Here is a 16,854-nt window from a genome sequence, read left to right on the forward strand (position 1 = left end):
GGTTGTCATTACTAGCAGAATAGCTATTCTGTGCTTAACTTCAGATGTTTTTAACTACCCTTTTAAATATGAATGATATTACTGTATGTGGATTTGTTGTTTTATCTTATATTTCCATGTTATTTTTGATGTTGTTAGCTACCTTGAGCAGTGTACATATAGAAAGGCAGGTGATAAAGTGAATGTGTGTGCGTGTGTGCATACACACACACACACATACCCACACAAATATAAACGCTGAACACTTGTTGACTGAGTGGTATATTGACAAGTAATCTAATCTTCTCAGAAATATTTTTATGATAGGTTCTTTATTTCTTGCTTCTTGTAGATGTTATATGGGGATTTGACAGTAGAGACTCCTTCAAAGTCTATAGTTCTGTGATAAGATATGTATTGTATTTATCTTGGGAGACCTTGTATTTAAGAATATGAAATGCATGCTTTCTGCTTGCACTGATTATCAGTTTCTGGGTCCAGTTAAAGGGTGTGTGTGTGTCATTTGCTCCATGTGTACTGAGGCAATGTTCTTGTGCAAATACCTTTACTATATCAAGTATGATATATGGATATTACACTTAATGACTTCATAGTACCATCATCCTGTTCAGGGAGCTCTGTTTAGTAGGCAAGTTTCTGTTTATTTTTTTCTTCCTTCTGATCAAATCAATGTTCATTCAAGGTTTTCCCTTTGATATTTTTCCATGTCATTAACTTTTATTCTGTACATGGCATTCCATTATTTTCTCTGTCTTTCATTATTGAATCTTATAGTAAACCATTCAGAACATTTTGCTGTGAAAGAATGCAGAAAGTTAAGTATATAAAAATAAGGATCTGTATTTTATTTCCAGGTTAACAAATGGCAAGCCCTGGAAAACTCTTGCTGCTGGGGTCAGAATTGGGTTCAATGTGCCTACTATTTTGATACAATCTACTCTTGTACCTGTGCACATGCAAGTCTTGAACAGACTTCTGGCACTGTATCTTACTCCTCTTTGTGCCTGTGTGCATCCCACATATGGGTGATATACCTACATGGAGCTTCAGTTAGGAACTTTTCAAAATGAGACTTTTTGGCAAGATGCATGGCCCCACTGCACATGCTTAAGAGATATTCCCACTGTTCCCTCTGTTCCTTTTCAACTGGTACCCGGGCAGCAAGACAGGGAACTTTCTTTGTATACTTTCTCTTTGGCTGATGGGAAAAACTCTGTTTTTCCCTAGATAGTAGCTATTGTTGTTCGTTCCTCTCTTTACTCCTCTTCTGTACAAGGCAAATGGGAAAATGAAGATATCCTCAAATAGGCTATTCTTGATGCCTCTGGGTGCATCAATCTCCTGGCTAACTGTATGGGTTGGGCAACAAAAGCGCATTTTTTTAAGTGTGTTTAAGTGTTATAAGGAAAAGTTATGGGAGTGCCTCCTTTGTGACTGGTCTGGCTGTGTCCTCAGTGATTAGTGATACAGTTTTCATCACCTTTGTTTCCAGTTGCCATCATCAGAGAGGTCCACGTTCTGTTAGAAGAACAAATTGTCATGTCATCAGCCCCGGGCCACTCATTAAATTTCTAGCTAACAAGACTGGGAAAAAAAAGCCATATCAAACCAAGCTCCCTGTTATAACCAGACCGAATCTTCAAAACTGATGTCAAAAGGATTGAGACCCCCACCACTGTTCCTAATTGTTCAAGCACAATCCATTCCAGCAAAGTGAGGCCACTCTTACCCACTCTTCACCAGTTCTGTCATCAATATATACCAAGTGCCTGTCTAAACAAACTGAGCCATTATCACGATGAGAGGATTTAATGCTAGCCCTTGGTATCCATTATTATAAGTTGTCATTTCCCCCTTTTCAGTCCCTCAGATTAATTGGTGGCTTCTGAATTCATACCACCAGAAGACTAACTCATATCTAATCCACTGTCACAGTGCACAAATTCCTGATGTATAAGTGGTGTGTAAGACTACTCCAACTTTGCTTTGTATGGCTTTTCACCAATGTATAAATCCCCATAATATGCAACTTCAATCTGGTCTTTCATTCCATCTTCAACCAGACGTTTGCTATCCTGGCAAATAGACTACACCAATCTCAGCAATAGCTCCAAGTTTCAGAGACTCTACTTCATAAGAATTGCTACTGCAAATGCACCCATTTCTGGAGTGGGGGCTCACTTGTACTACTTTACCTTGTAGAGTTGTTAGTACTTTATGGAGTGACAGATTCACTTTGGCTGTCCTAAGTTGTCCAAAAAGCCCTCTGGGCTTCAAGCAGCATCAAGCAATTCAGAGTGCTACAGGCAGTAACACAGTGATCTATTACATATGCAAACAAGAAGTGTGTGGAAGAGCAGGCTGCTTGAGAAAATTACAGGCACCTGTGCTCCTTCCTTTCCCTCCCATCTGAGCCTTTCACCCAGCACCAGCATGGCAGAGTTGCCAATAAAGCAGCAACTTGGCACAGGTGCAGGAGGAAACATGCATTTTTGGAGCTGTCACCAGCAAATGGAGAGGTCCAGCAGCAAAAAGAAAGAAGGTGATTTCCTTCAGAGAGGGTGGACGTTCAAAATAAAAAGAAGTGTAGAGTCCTAGCAAGGAAAACCACAACTTGAAACAGTGCAAGAGCTCTACAATCTGTCCATTAAAAAATGACAACAGAGAAGAAAAAAGTAGATGAAATCCTGGAGAAGAGAGGGAAAAAGACAGAACAGGCTCTGTAAGAAGGAAAGATTGAAGTATATTAGATAGCAATAGAGAACAATGATGAATAGAGTATAGTATAGAGGTAATTGTATCTGTCATAATAATAGTATAGAAATAATAATAGAGTAGAGTGGTAATAGGAAGCACTCACATATATACTTGTGTTACACATCTCTTTTATAAAACACCTTTGTTTTACAAAATGAAGTTTCCCCATCCCTTAAAAGAAGATAAAGAAACCACTGGGTCCAGTGCTTTCGCATCTCTCTTGAGTCTGATGGGTTAATCTATTGAAGTATGGTTCAGAAAAGAACCTGTGACAGAGTGATCCAAGCTCTTATTTCACCTCCCCCTAACATTGCATCTTTGGATCAGGTGCAACATCTGTGGTAATAAAATGCAATAATCCAGTGACTGGAATAAACAGATTTGTTTGCTGATGCTAATTCACAGTGCTATCGATGGTCATCTGACATTCCAGGGAGATGCATTCTTTCATTATTGGAAGAAGAACCTTCTTTTTTTTTTCTCCTCAATGTTTTGGCTAATCAGGATGATCCAGGACTCCAAGCTGTATGCACTCTCTGGTGGCCAAGGTGTGGTTCATGTCTCTCTTCTTATTGTCCCATGAAACCTACACCAGCTTTCTTGGCATCATGACCTACTCCCAACTTCAGCCAGGTTCGCTATTTTGACTTGAAATTTGGCCCATTTAGTTCCAAAAGTGTCCTCTTCTATATTGAACATTCTTGAAGTAGTATCAACTCAATATTCCTATGTGAAAACATGAAGTCAGTTTCTAAGACATTGAATCTGAAGTATTTTAAATTAACTCATTGCAAGCAATTTTTCACTTATTCTACAATTTCACAACTTGTCTCTCTCTCTTTCATCAAGGTTTCCTTCTCAACTATTTCTGTCAATCTTTCACCAGTTGATGAATATTCCTTGGTTTTCCATCCGCTTAATGAAACCTATCTTCCTTCCTATCTTTTTCCATCCTAGAGTTTACCAGAAGTTCACACTTCTTTAATGAATTGGTTGTTTAAACCTCTGGCTATTACCAACATGTGTGTGCTAATTTTCAGTTTGTGGTTTTGATAGTTTTTCCTTCTGTTTGGACGGTTAGTAATCAACATGTGTTTCAGCCTGAACTTCCTTATCTGCAATGTCACAGTGATATACCGTAGTTGTGCTATATTCAGGTGTGACCTTTCTTCCAAAGGTAGTTTCATACTTTCATCATAATAAATCGTTGATTCTGCCAACATTCCTTCTGAACCCAACCATAAGCTTTAAATATACAATATGCTTTAGCCTGTTGTGCAGTTTGGATTAAACCGTGGTGCAACTCTCAACATCTTTTTCTGAATAATTCAGGTGCACACAAAGATTCACTAGCATCATCTTAAACTTTTTTCCAGATGGATTGTACAGACTCTCTACCAATGAGAGTCTGAAATCACTCATCCTGGACTGTTTCTTCAGTCACAGCACTATACCAAGGTAGTATCTCTTTAATGGATCTGTGTAAGGCTGCATTATTACCACAGCTGTCCACTTCCATAAGACACTGTCACCTGGATGTACATTCAGGAACAGAGTAATCCTTCCACAGAATGGTTTTGTTATCCTCTCCTTATCATCACCTGTCCTATCTTCTACAGTTAAGCTTGCTGATCCCCACACACCCATCTGTGTGATGTAAAGTAATCATGAAGAAGATAGTTTGTTTTCTTCTTCAAGGAATCATCCTGTTCATTCATATATCCCTTCTATTTTCCCCTCTATATATACCTACACGACTGAGTATTCCTTGTTCTCAGTGCTGCTATGTTGGTCTTGGAAGCTAAGGGGCAGCAGAAGCCACATCAAAAGTATCAGGAGTTGAGACATATATTCAGCCCCAAATCTCCCAAAGCTTTGGTAGATTCCCAATCAGCAATCTTTCTTGCACAGTAAGCTTTGATATCTATATGCTCATTCTCTCACTATTTTGAATGTTACTCTGTTTTTCTTTCCTTCCATTGAGCACTGCTGAAGGCAAATCAGATTTGAAAGTACCAACGCAATTCTTTTATAGCTTGGCCAGCAATGGTTGGTAGGATCTCATTACTAATGACCTGTTTATTCCTATTCCTCAGGAAGGATGGTGTCATTTTGCATATATGCAATATCACCTGATCCTCAGCCAAATAATTTTGAATCTTTCCCCAAGTGAGGAATAATTGAATCTAGTAATTCATTTATAATGTCAAGATTACCAGCTGCCATACTTTGAGACAACAGGGGGAAAAAAAGTTCTTTGTGAATTTATTTGATATTTCAGTGATGATATGTCTTCCCCATTATCACTACATATCATCTAGTGGCTGTCTTTGGGCAGCTATGTTTTCCAGATTCTCTAAGCAGCTTGTCTTCCTTTAAAGTCCTTAATCACAATGGGAAGTAACTTGCCAATATCTATGACCAATTTGAACATGTCTTTTATGTGACCTAATGCTGAACATCCAACAATAACTGCTCATGTTCTTTGTCTTTCTAACTTTATCCATTTTGTCCCACCACAAATATCCTCATTCAGATTTACTGGTGTATATTGCTCTATTTATCCCATCTTTGGCAAATGTCAATTTCCCCAATTTCCACCTTCATTCCTCTCCATGTTAAAATTATTAAAGACATTATAAGAAATTATTAAATTTCATTATAAGAAATTACTAAAGACATTATTATATTACACTAAGTTGGTAACTTAGTGGATGAATATATTTGCATATTTTTCCTTTAATGCAATATACATGTATGTTTTTATTAAAACTTTGGGTTTGAATCCTTGCATGGAAAATTATTTACTACTTCAAAAATATGCTGATTTAATTTGCTTGTGAAATACAAAAGAGGTTGGGGCCACACATACCTGAAATATTCTGAAAGCATATCCCATAGATAATAAATAGTCAAATAGAGAGTAAATAAGTAAACAAATATTCTGAAGGCTATATCCCTGATTTATTTGAATGCTAGTTTCTGAATCACCCTTTGCTTGATTTCAATACCCTTAGACTTCTCCAGATATTTTAAATTTCTCCATGGTATTTTAATTGGAAAAGTAATACTAATTGCCTAAGTACTAATGGTGGACTGAATGGATCTCAACATTGTCTGACCCATTAAAATTGTTCTTATTCTATTGCATTTGGTCTTTTCAGGATGTAGTAGCAGTTGGAGAAGAAAACTTCACTACCCCATGTTATATCCAGCTGGATCCAGAGGCATGCCATATCCTGACAGAAACTCTCGGCACCTATGCCTTAGTAGGGCAGTCAGTCACCAAAGCAGCTGCAAAACGTCTGAAGTTGGCCATATTTGGGCCGCTGATCTGCTCATCCTTGGAATATAGCATCCGTGTCTATTGTCTGGATGACACCCAAGATGCCCTTAAAGTAATTTTTATTCTTGATATTATAATGGTCCCCTCCTCCTCCTCCTCCTCCTCCTCCTCCTCCTGCCATTGTTGTTGTTATTATTACAGCATTGCTGTAACGTTTATTTCTGGACTTTGCTTTTGAATCCCAACAAATATGAAGCAATATGTTTTATAACAAAAGTTGGAGATGAGTAAGACAAAAAAATACAAGTTCATAACTAACGATGCCTTTTGCATCATAACTTCCCTCACACTATAAACTAATTCTTTTCCCAGAATGCCTCGTTCTGTTGCTTACCTGCAACATAATCTGGATTCCAAGATATTTGCATTATTAAAAGGCCATAAGGTGCTCAAAAATGTAATTGCTGGTTCATGTATTTTTCATGCAAAGTGCCAGTTCCCCAGAGGAACAAAACATATAAATGCCTCTTTGTAAATACTTTATAATGATAAAATAAGCTCCAGGGTTGTTAATGAAATGCCTGCTGTTGTATTGCTTGGTTAGAGAACTTTGTCTGCAGTGTCTGCACTGAGAATTTGCAACATAAATGATCCAAGGCTGCTGCTTTCTGCTTTCTGTATTTGTATGCACACACTTATTCATTCATACCTGTGAACGAATCCACACTAGGGTTTCCACACTGACAGGTACAGCTTCTTGCCTCCTTTCTAGTGGGAATCTATGGTGCAGTAATAATCTTCATCATTAAGCATAGCATTAGTGATATCTGACTCTTTACTTGTAGATGGTTTATTGAGTGGATTTTTCTCAGTGGCTTTACGTAATGGTTCAGTGAATATATCCATAAGTTCCTCCTAAAAATGTATTTTTGTGCATTGCTTGCAAATCCATGTGACTCTAACTGGTATTGGTAATGTTTTTTACAGAATAGAACAAATTATTACTATTATTATTATTATTACTATTAAACCACTAGTAGTAGTAGTACACAATTTACATTATGTCTCTCAGTCAACTCACTGAGTGTTACTGTCTTTACCTTATATGCAACGGTCTGATTTCTGCAATTATTTTAAACACGTTAAGGAAATGTTTGATAGAACAATAACATAGAAGACAATATCTGTAGTTCACGGTTGAACTGTGGAGTCCTTGGTGCTCTCATGATGATGCTACCTAGTCAGGTAACGAAATGTCTGCAAGCAAACAACCAAGCTCAGAAATCACCAAGGACTCCACAGAACAGTAAAAGCAAGTCATATACATGTTTAAAGGCATAGGAAACAGCTTTAAAAGAATCATCTTTAGTCTGGCACCTTGAAAAAGCCATTTTGTAGGGATTCAAAAACGCACAGCCCCTGTTTGAACAGACACAACAGTAGACCAAAACTGATAGTGCCATACCATCTTTAACTTTTAAAAACAATTATCTGCCTGCAGCAATAGAATACAAGCTGGCAAAGCTTTCCTGAACCACATGTGGTTTCTTTGGGAAGTATCTGACAGTGTTGTTAGAAAATTACTGCATTTTATTCATTAGAATATTATTGCTTGCATCTCAAACTCATTAAAAGGGGATTAAATTCTAAGCAGTATCAAGGTTTGAGTCTCCCAGAGATAAATTATTTTTTCCTATCTGCCCATTTTGGCCCACAGAATTAGTTGGCGTTTTCTCACATTCTCTAGACTTTTTATGTGCAAACAAATGTCTTCTGAGAATTAGTAATAGAGGCAGCTAACCTGCTGACTTATGCAAGGAAGTCTGTGAAGCTGTTCCAAAGCTCCTGGGTTTTCCATGGAGTGAAATGGTTTTTAGGAATTCAGATATTTAACATAGATACACCGTCTATGTTTTTAATGTTGTGTACATTAATATACAAAAGGGTGTTTTGTATATTAATGTACAAGTTAATATATTCCAGTCTGGTTAAATAAATCCAAAGCTTACTAATATATCCTTATGCTGGGACTGAACAGCACTGACCAGTTGTGCAGCATAATGGCACCATGTCATAGTTTACCACAGGTTTGACCAGGGAGGACCAAAAACAGGGGCATTATGAAGCATTTGGCAAGTTGTAGTACATTCTGGGAGTGTTGTGCATAGCACCAAGGAGGCCTTCAAGCAGTTTCCATAAATTCATATCCCAACAGCAGGTCCCTTCATAGCTGTTTTTAGTAATGTAACATTAGATGAAAGTAGGGGTAGATATCTTATGAGAGGTTAGCAGCACAATTGCCTACTTGTTCTAGTTTCATGTTTAACACAGCTACTGTAAGACATTCAGACTAAATCAGCCCTCTGAATCTTATAAAAAATACGTATTTCTTTTGAAGAAGTTGGAACATGTTAAAATTGTTTCAAAGTTTAGTAAAAAAAAGTGTTATTATTATTATGATAATCTACAATTAGATTCACAGTTTAAGACTGATGGAAACTTAATAATTCAAGTCCTAACCAAGGACCTAAGAATTATTAAGGTAACATCTGAGAATATAGGTGGTTCCAAGCAGGGTAATTTTTGTAAAATTAGGATGTTCTGTTCCAATAAATTCAAAAATTCCAAATATCAAGGGAGTCCTTTAGGTATTGCTCCAAGGTCTCCAGTCAGAATTGGTATAACAGCAGATTTCTTTTTCCATAAGCATTCAACTTCAATCTGCAAGTCCCAGTATTTAGTAATTTTTTCTATTTGTTTTTCCTCAATCCTAGCATCACCTGGTATGGCAATATCAATGAACCACACTTTCTTCCTTTCAATGACTGTTATATCAGGCATGTTATAAACAAAATGCCTATCTTTTTGGACCTTAAAATCCCATAAGATTTTAACCTGCTCATTTTCCAAAAACTTCTCAAACTGATGGTCCCAGTAGTTTTTGCTAGATTTAAATCCAAACCTCTGACAAAGTTTCCAATGAATAATTGTGGCAACTGGTCATGATGCTGCTTATAGTCAGCATCACCAATCAAATGGTCAATTCTTTCATCCTTTTTACTACAGAGACAACATTTACTGTTGTTTGTTACATGCTGAATTTTTGCTTTCATGCAATTAGTCAGCAAAGCTTGTTCTTGAGCCACTAAAATAAAGCCTTCAGTTTCTTTTTTAACACTTCTGATCTTAACCAAATCCATGTGGGGTTTTATTGGCTTTTCCTTCTGGATCCTTCAAGTATGGACCATGCATTGGCTTGTTCGTCCAATTTACAAATTGGTCTTCGATTGTTTTGTTTCTATACTCAGCCTTCACCTTTGTTGTTTTCAAAAGCTTTTCCTTGATTGACTTCCTTCAATAAGGGTGTTTTGCTTTTCTTGATATGGTCATTCAAGCCATGCTTTTCTTCCTCCACAGTTTGTTTCACCTGTAGGAGTCCTCTGCCTCCTTCAGTTTGTGGCAAATACAGCCAATCAATATTGCTTTTGGGGTGTAGAGCATGGTACATTGTCATTAGTTTTCTGATACAAGTTATCAAGTTTCATCTGGGTCCAGTCAACTATTCCTGCTATATATCATATAACAGGGACTGCCCAGGTATTAACTGCATAATGATGTTTCCACAATTTAGCTTTGATTTCAAAATTTTCCAAACTTCTTTAATGTATTTGGTAGAAGTACTTTCTTTGACTTGGTTCTGTAATAAATCAGAAGTTTCCAAAACTCCCAAATATCTGTACCCTTCTTCACATGCAATTGCCTTTATCAAATCTCCATTGTCAAGCTGTATTCCATCATCTTCAACAATTTTGTCTGCCTTTATGGCTATGGTTGCACACTTACCGATGCCAAATTGCATTCCATTACTTTTGCTGAATTCTTTTGTGCTTTTTAGTAAGAAATCTAGTTCAGCCTTTCATTTTTCCAAATAATTTTAAAGTATCCATATAGAGTAAATACAGAATTTTTACTCCTTTTTTAGTCAATTCATATTTACAGTTTGTCTTGCTCAAAATTGTTGTGAGTGAGGCCATTGATACTATAAAGAGTAAAGATGATGAGTTGCCTTGGAAAATTCCACTTTTGATTTCGACTTCTCCTAAATCTTCCCCATTAGCCATCAGCTTCATTCACCAAAACTTCACTGAAGTATTCACAAACTGCCAAACGTTTCTAGTGATTCCAAAACTTTTGAGACATTTCCCAGTCCAGCTATGTGGAACAGAGTCGAATGCCTTTTTATAGTCAACCCAAGCCATAAACAAATTTGTCTTCTTTTTTTCAAATTCTTCAAAACCAACTTGTCAATCAATAACTGGTCCTTCATTCCCCTCAAGTTTTTGCAGCACCCTTTTTGTTCTACAGGGTGTAAATCATTCCTTTTCACATAGCTATAGATTGATTTGCAATTATACCTGTAAGTAACTTGTATGTTGTTGCCAAACAGGTTATGGGTATGTAGTTTCCAGGCTCATTTCCCTTCTCCTTGTCCTTCTGAATTAGGAATGTCCTCCTAGTTGTTAACCATGCTTCATTTTCTGGTGCTTCCAAAACTCTATACATTTTGTCCAGAGTTCCAAAACTCTATTCATTATCATCATCATCATCATCATCATCACCACCACCACGACCTAGTCAGCCTTGATGGTTGAAACTGGACTTGAATCTAATTCTTCCTATATATAATCCAACACACTGACCACTACAGAAGAGAAAACTTTAATATTCCTGTTATCCACTCCCTATTCATTCAGAAAAATCCCTAATGTCAAACCTGCAATGTGAGGAGTGAAGAAAGGGGAAGGGGCACAGTATAAGCAGAATTTTCCAAGCTTAGAAAAAAAGGAAGGGAAGTCCTTTTCTTAGACTGAAAAGGCTCATCCCATTACTTGTGGCATGAAAGAAATTAGAAATACTGTATATCCATATCCATCTTCCCATCATGCTTGTATTCCTTTGAAAAGTTGAGTAGGATTTCTAGATAATACTGATGCATAGTGTTATTAAATTTGCATGTTTAAGTGAATCTTAATTCTGTGCAACAGTATAGACTGTATACTGTTTGAGGAATATATCTGTGAACTACCATAAGGACGTATGGCAAATTTTCCTTCTCATAACTCAGGAATATAATTTGGGTATAATTAACATTGATAGTAATCAAATAATTACTATCACTTTGCTTTTCAGGCATCTTCACAAGGTAATTAAAGTGTACTTGGAATAAGCTAGAATTGATAGATTGGCAGAATCTAATTCTAAAAGCTTTCTAATTAGGTTATTTCCCCTCCCCCCACCTCCAGGGTCTAAATGCAAACACCATTTTGACTTTAAGAATTGTCAGGTTAGTTGGAAACAACAGCCTTCTCTCAATTATGCTAAATAGTCTGTGAACATGTTCAACATAATGATCTTGTATATTGAAGCAGAGACATGTTTTCCTTTCTTTTGTGTGTGGAGTGTGCATGTGCATACATGGGGGAAAACTGTGAATGTGATTTGTAAAATCCAATCCACTAATTATCAGGGCTGTATAGTGCTTTAATTTGAAGGCAATCTAAAACATGGGGTGGGGGGTGCTCACATAGCACCTATCTGAAAGTCCTTGAAGCAGTTACATCTTTTCCCAGGACCAGGTAGCTGCCATGTGCAGCTGCAGTGCAATGCCAGGAAAAGATGGGCTTGGTTTTAGGAGTTGTGACCGGTGTTACACATGTGCCCCAAAGTCCCTTTTTGCCTTCATAAATGAAATGCTGCATGGCCCTCCTAATTATGATCTAGGAAGGCAGGCAGGCAGGCAGGCAGGCAGGCTGGCTTCCTCTGCTTTGGAATATAGGAAGTTCAGCCATTACAGAAAAATGAGTCCTTGCCCCTATCTTAGTCTAATGAACATTCAAATAGAAATTACATTAATTCTGATGTGGGGGAAAAGTTTGCAAAATCACTGGAAACATACAAAATTATCCTTTCAAATAATTGCCTGTTCGAATCAAAGTAGGATTATACATAGCCCTTACCCTCTTGAATTAGATGCTGGTTGTGTTCTTCTACAACTGGTTTGTATAACAGATGTCTTTCTTGTAAGGCCTATCTGACAGCAATCATTCTTTCCTAGCACAAAATGCTTTTCCTGGGCTGTTCAGTTCATAGTCTAGTTAAGAGTAAATTATGAGAATATAATGCTACAGTGTTGAGAACAGAAGCCTGAACTTAGAGCAATGAGATCTGGGTTCAAATGTCCTTTCACCTATAAAGCTTGGTGGCTAATAACCTTGTTTCAGAGTTTCAACTGGTAGGTATTTCTAATGTATGTCACCTTAAGCTTCATAGAACAGAGCAGGGTGCAAAACATTGTTTTAATACATTATCATTGAACTTTTTAGCCCCATGCTAAATGCATTTTGTCTTTCTTCCAACACTCAGGAAGTGCTGCAGTTGGAGAGGCAAATGGGTGGACAGTTGTTGGAGGACCCAAAAACATTACATTTTAAGGGTAGCACTCATAACCTTCGTTTATCTATTCATGATATTACTCATTCCCTCTGGAAGAGTAAACTACTGGCAAAATATCAGGTAAGAATTGCCAAATTCTAGAAGGATTCATCAGCCCTCTTACAATATTATGCATCATTCAGTATTTCAAAGTCAAATGGGAGCACAAGATTTCTGAAATTGCTGAATACTTGATAAGGATAAAAGAATGTTTAACACCTGTTGTTACATTGTTTTGTTAAATCATTTTATCTGCATTTTTGGAATGTGTGTTAGGACTTGTATTTTTAAATGATCATATAGGATCTTGGTAAGGAGTACACAGAGAGCTGGCTAAGTTTGCCAAAGATACCAAACTGATAGCAATGGGATCCCTTTAAACTGGATGAATGGTCAACCTAATAGCATATCTTTTTCATTTAAGTAAGAGTAAACTGATGCACATTGAGGCAAAAGTACCACTAACCCAATATACACACTGAGTGGGTGTGTGCAGTCGGTGAAAAGAACTACTGGACTAGTAGTCACAGTAAGTAAGTCAGATATTGGTTTAGTATATTGGAGCTGCAAACTTCATTAGGGAAAGGGTTGAAAATAAAACTTGTCAACATTGCAGTGCCCTTAAATAATCTGATATGTCCAGATCTGTGTGCAGTTCTGGTCACCATGTTTGAAATAGGATATTATTAAGCTGGAAAAGTACAGAAGAAATGCTTGAATATCTTCGGGGAAAACAAAAGACAGATTGTTTGGGTGTCTTTAGCTTGGAAAAAAATGATTGAAAGGGGACATGGTTGAGTGTACAATATCTTGTGTCCTGTCTCAGGCCAAGCACACACAAATATACAAAGAGGTAGTTGCAAATTTTTACTAGGTGAGTTTTTTAAGCAATAGCAAGCAGCAAGGGAAGGTTATGTGCAAACGCACACATGCAAAAGCAACTGAGTCCCAACAAGTCTAGCAAACTTGTCTAAAGAAAGAGTCCAAACTCCAAGGAGCAGGCACAAGATTAGTCAGGCAAATCCAGGGCCCAGAGCGTTAGCGAAGTCATCAGCTGGTCTGGGTTCAGAGTCACAATCACACAGGTTTGAGTCCAAAGGCAAAGGCACACAGAGTCTGGGTTTGCAAACGGTTGTTTCCAACAAGAGACTTGAGCTCATAGCTCTTCTTCAATAACAGCAGTCCCCTTGTGGCTCATTTAGGAGGGCCAGGCTGCTTCCTAGTGAGTAGCCATGATGAATTCCTTTGCTCTGCTCTTTTTTCTGCTCACCGTACTCTTGCTTTGGGCGTGGGTGGTAATTCTGTACCCTCATCTTCAGAGAGCCGCAGCAGCTGCCTCTGCTGATTGCTGGCCAGCCCTGCCTCCTCTGCCTGCTCAGGTGGCCATTCATCCGGTGACTCTGGAGCTGGCTGCTCATTATCTAAGGCCGCTTCTGGACCTGGCTGCCCTTCTTTGTCTGACTCCGAATCTGAGCCCACCATGACATCATGCATGGCATGGAGAACATGGACATAGAAACTTCTCAAACTCTAGGACCAGGGATCATTCAATGAAGCTGTTTGAAAAGAGATTTAAAACAGATTGAACCATGTATAAATAACCTGTGGAATTCATTACCACAAACTGTGATGATAGCCACTGGCTTACGTAGTTTTATAAAGAATGAGGAAAATCTATGGAGGACAGATGTACCAAGTGCTATTAGTCTTGACGGGTCACTGTTACCTGTTGTTTGTGAGCACTTCATTTCGGACTCCTACTTGCAGGTACCCCAAAGACCAGTTGGCTATTATGAGAAACAAAATGCTCAACTAAGATGTTTCTTGGCTCAGTCCAGCAGAGCTATTCTTATGTTTTGTATAATTATTGTATAATTTAGATCCCATCACCTTTCCACAGATTCTGAATATTATCTGCAGTTGACTGATTTATGTAGTGATTACAAAAACAGTGAAGAAATTTTTGATAGTATAGAGTAAGAAAAACCTATTCTCTATGAAATCATATACATTTTTAATCATATACATTTCATCATATAGATAAAACAGCTGTAACATAGAAGGAATCCAACTACCTGCCTACCTGGCTTCATTGTTATTAATTCCAAGAATTAACATATTTTTTATACTAAAATATCATATAAAGAAGGAAATCTACATAAAAATGCAGGTGTAGGAATTTAATAGTGACGCGGTGGCACTGCGGGTTAAACCGCTGAGCTGCTGAGCTTGCCGATCGGAAGGTCGGCGGTTCGAATCCGTGTGACGAGGTGAGCTCCTGTTGCTAGTCCCAGCTCCTGCCAACCTAGCAGTTCAAAAACTTGCAAATGCGAGTAGATTAATAGGTACCGCTTCGGTGGGCAGGTAACGGCGTTCCATTTAGTCATGCCGGCCACATGACCCTGGAGGAAGTGTCTACGGACAAACGATGGCTCTTTGGCTTTGAAACGGAGATGAGCACCGCCCCCTAGAGTCGGACATGACTGGACTTAATGTCAAGGGAAACCTTTACCTTAGGAATTTAATAAATGTCAGCTACATAAAACTCCTCAGTCATTTGGCATTAAATTAATCTAAGTTATAAACCTTTTCTTGCTTTAGACTCCCAAACTGATATTGTTTGAAAGAATTGGGATTTCAATTCCCAGAATTCCCAGCCTATGTTTAAAACTCTGAAGTATGTTTGTGTGGGGAATGCCATGTTAGATATATTCTTACCTTAATTAAGCATTTTGTAGTGTAGTTATTATTTCTTCTCAATCTACTCTTAACTATATTTGATCATTTTCCATACTTACCTAGTCACCTGAGAGTTACATCCAACTTGGATTTGATTAAGTGAGAAATCAGAAATTCATTTTTATTACCAGTGTTATTTCTTCTCTAGGAAATTCCTTTTTACCATATCTGGAGTGGATGTCAAAGAAATTTGCATTGTACCTTCACCCTGGAAAGGTTCAGGCTAAACACGCTGGAGTTGGTATGCAAACTCTGCATACGGCAGGTTGAAGGAGAGGGACAAATATTTCAACTCAACTGTGTGGTATCCGAGGTGAGGCAACTCTCTATTCTCACTTTCTTTCCCAACGTGACTGGATGAATCCTCAGAGGAAGACTTTCACTGTCTAAAGACCAAAGAAGTAATAGAGAAACTGAGTCTATGCAGAAGTTGTTGGTCTGACTTCCTAGTTCATATGGATTACAGTGTGTTATAGCTGATGAAAAAAAAGAGCCATCAAGCAATGTAACAGGAAGTGGGATTTTGTCTGGAAATGCTTTTATGTAATGAACACATAAAAAAGGAGAGATAATACTGACAAGACAGAAATGATGGTTTGTCTAAGCTGAAAGACAGTTGGGTATCACTTGTCCTGTATATAGGTTCATTTTCCCCATGAAGGCTCTAGTTTTCAGTGTAACTGAGATGTTAAATTTAGATGCTCAGTTGGCATTTCTGATGTCTGGTCATGGTTATCCCCATCATGGTAGCATTCAGACATGCAGATCTGACTGTACCCTAGCATAAGCAATAGAAATCACATACTCTTGAGATAACCAATAGGCATGACCATGGACAATCAAATTTGCTTTGAGAATGTTCATTTGGGCTCACCTGAGCAGTGGAATTGGCCCTTTGGCTGCCTAGGAACATAAATGGGATAACAGCAGGGCAACCCTTATTGAAAAGCAGTTTTATTTTCTAAATGTTTTAAGTGCTGCCATCTTTGCCATGCAATCAGGGAAAAAAGTGATTAAGTTGAAACCTTTTATCTTCATTTTCATCTCCCAGAAGTAAGTACAGGCCTTAAAAATCACTTCCTTGGCCTTCCTTCTGCCTCATGCAGTGGCACAATTGCCATTCTCTGTCTAACTTTCACTACCCTTTTCATTTAAAAACAATTCCAATGAAAGACCTCACTGACATTAATAAGGAATGATCGTGGTGTCTCAGCACCATAGCAACCAGCCATCAGTTTCGTTCTGCTGGCCCTATCTCTGAGCCACACAGCTCCACCCCTGCTGGCTTTGGATAGTGTTTTTATTTTCTGAGCCCAGCAGGTCTGTGTCATTCAATAACTGCACAACTCCAGCAACAACTGAAGGAACAGCATTTGGGGATTGGGAAAGACACAGCAGTCCCTTTGATAAATGCTGCCTCTGTCCACAAGTGCTGGTGGATAAGGAAAAAGGTGGATCAGACAGAGAGACAAATGAAAAGATGAAGAAAATCCCCCTTCTTTGAGGAATTTCTTTCTTCAAAGAGGACAGTGGTATCAGCATAAAGACTTTATGTGAGGTTTAGTAGGGTAAAGAATGAT

The 16,854-nt window shown here is 38.0% G+C and overlaps 2 protein-coding genes across 2 annotated transcripts in view; one reads left to right on the top strand and one right to left on the bottom strand.

Annotated features, from left to right (window-relative positions):
* Window positions 1–16,854, bottom strand: part of PDLIM5 (PDZ and LIM domain 5) — a 705,552-nt gene that overhangs the window by 251,991 nt on the left and 436,707 nt on the right. The gene's annotated exons all lie outside the window — the stretch shown is intronic.
* The window catches only part of UNC5C (unc-5 netrin receptor C), a 152,974-nt gene that overhangs the window by 126,447 nt on the left and 9,673 nt on the right, over window positions 1–16,854 (top strand). Inside the window, exons 12-14 of the mRNA XM_063310736.1 lie at window positions 5,922–6,155; window positions 12,467–12,616; window positions 15,423–15,587. Coding sequence (XP_063166806.1) covers window positions 5,922–6,155; window positions 12,467–12,616; window positions 15,423–15,587 — 549 coding nt within the window. The remainder of the gene's footprint in view (window positions 1–5,921; window positions 6,156–12,466; window positions 12,617–15,422; window positions 15,588–16,854) is intronic.

This window comes from Candoia aspera, chromosome 8 (assembly GCF_035149785.1).
Source record: "Candoia aspera isolate rCanAsp1 chromosome 8, rCanAsp1.hap2, whole genome shotgun sequence".
In the NCBI taxonomy this organism is placed as follows: domain Eukaryota; kingdom Metazoa; phylum Chordata; class Lepidosauria; order Squamata; family Boidae; genus Candoia; species Candoia aspera.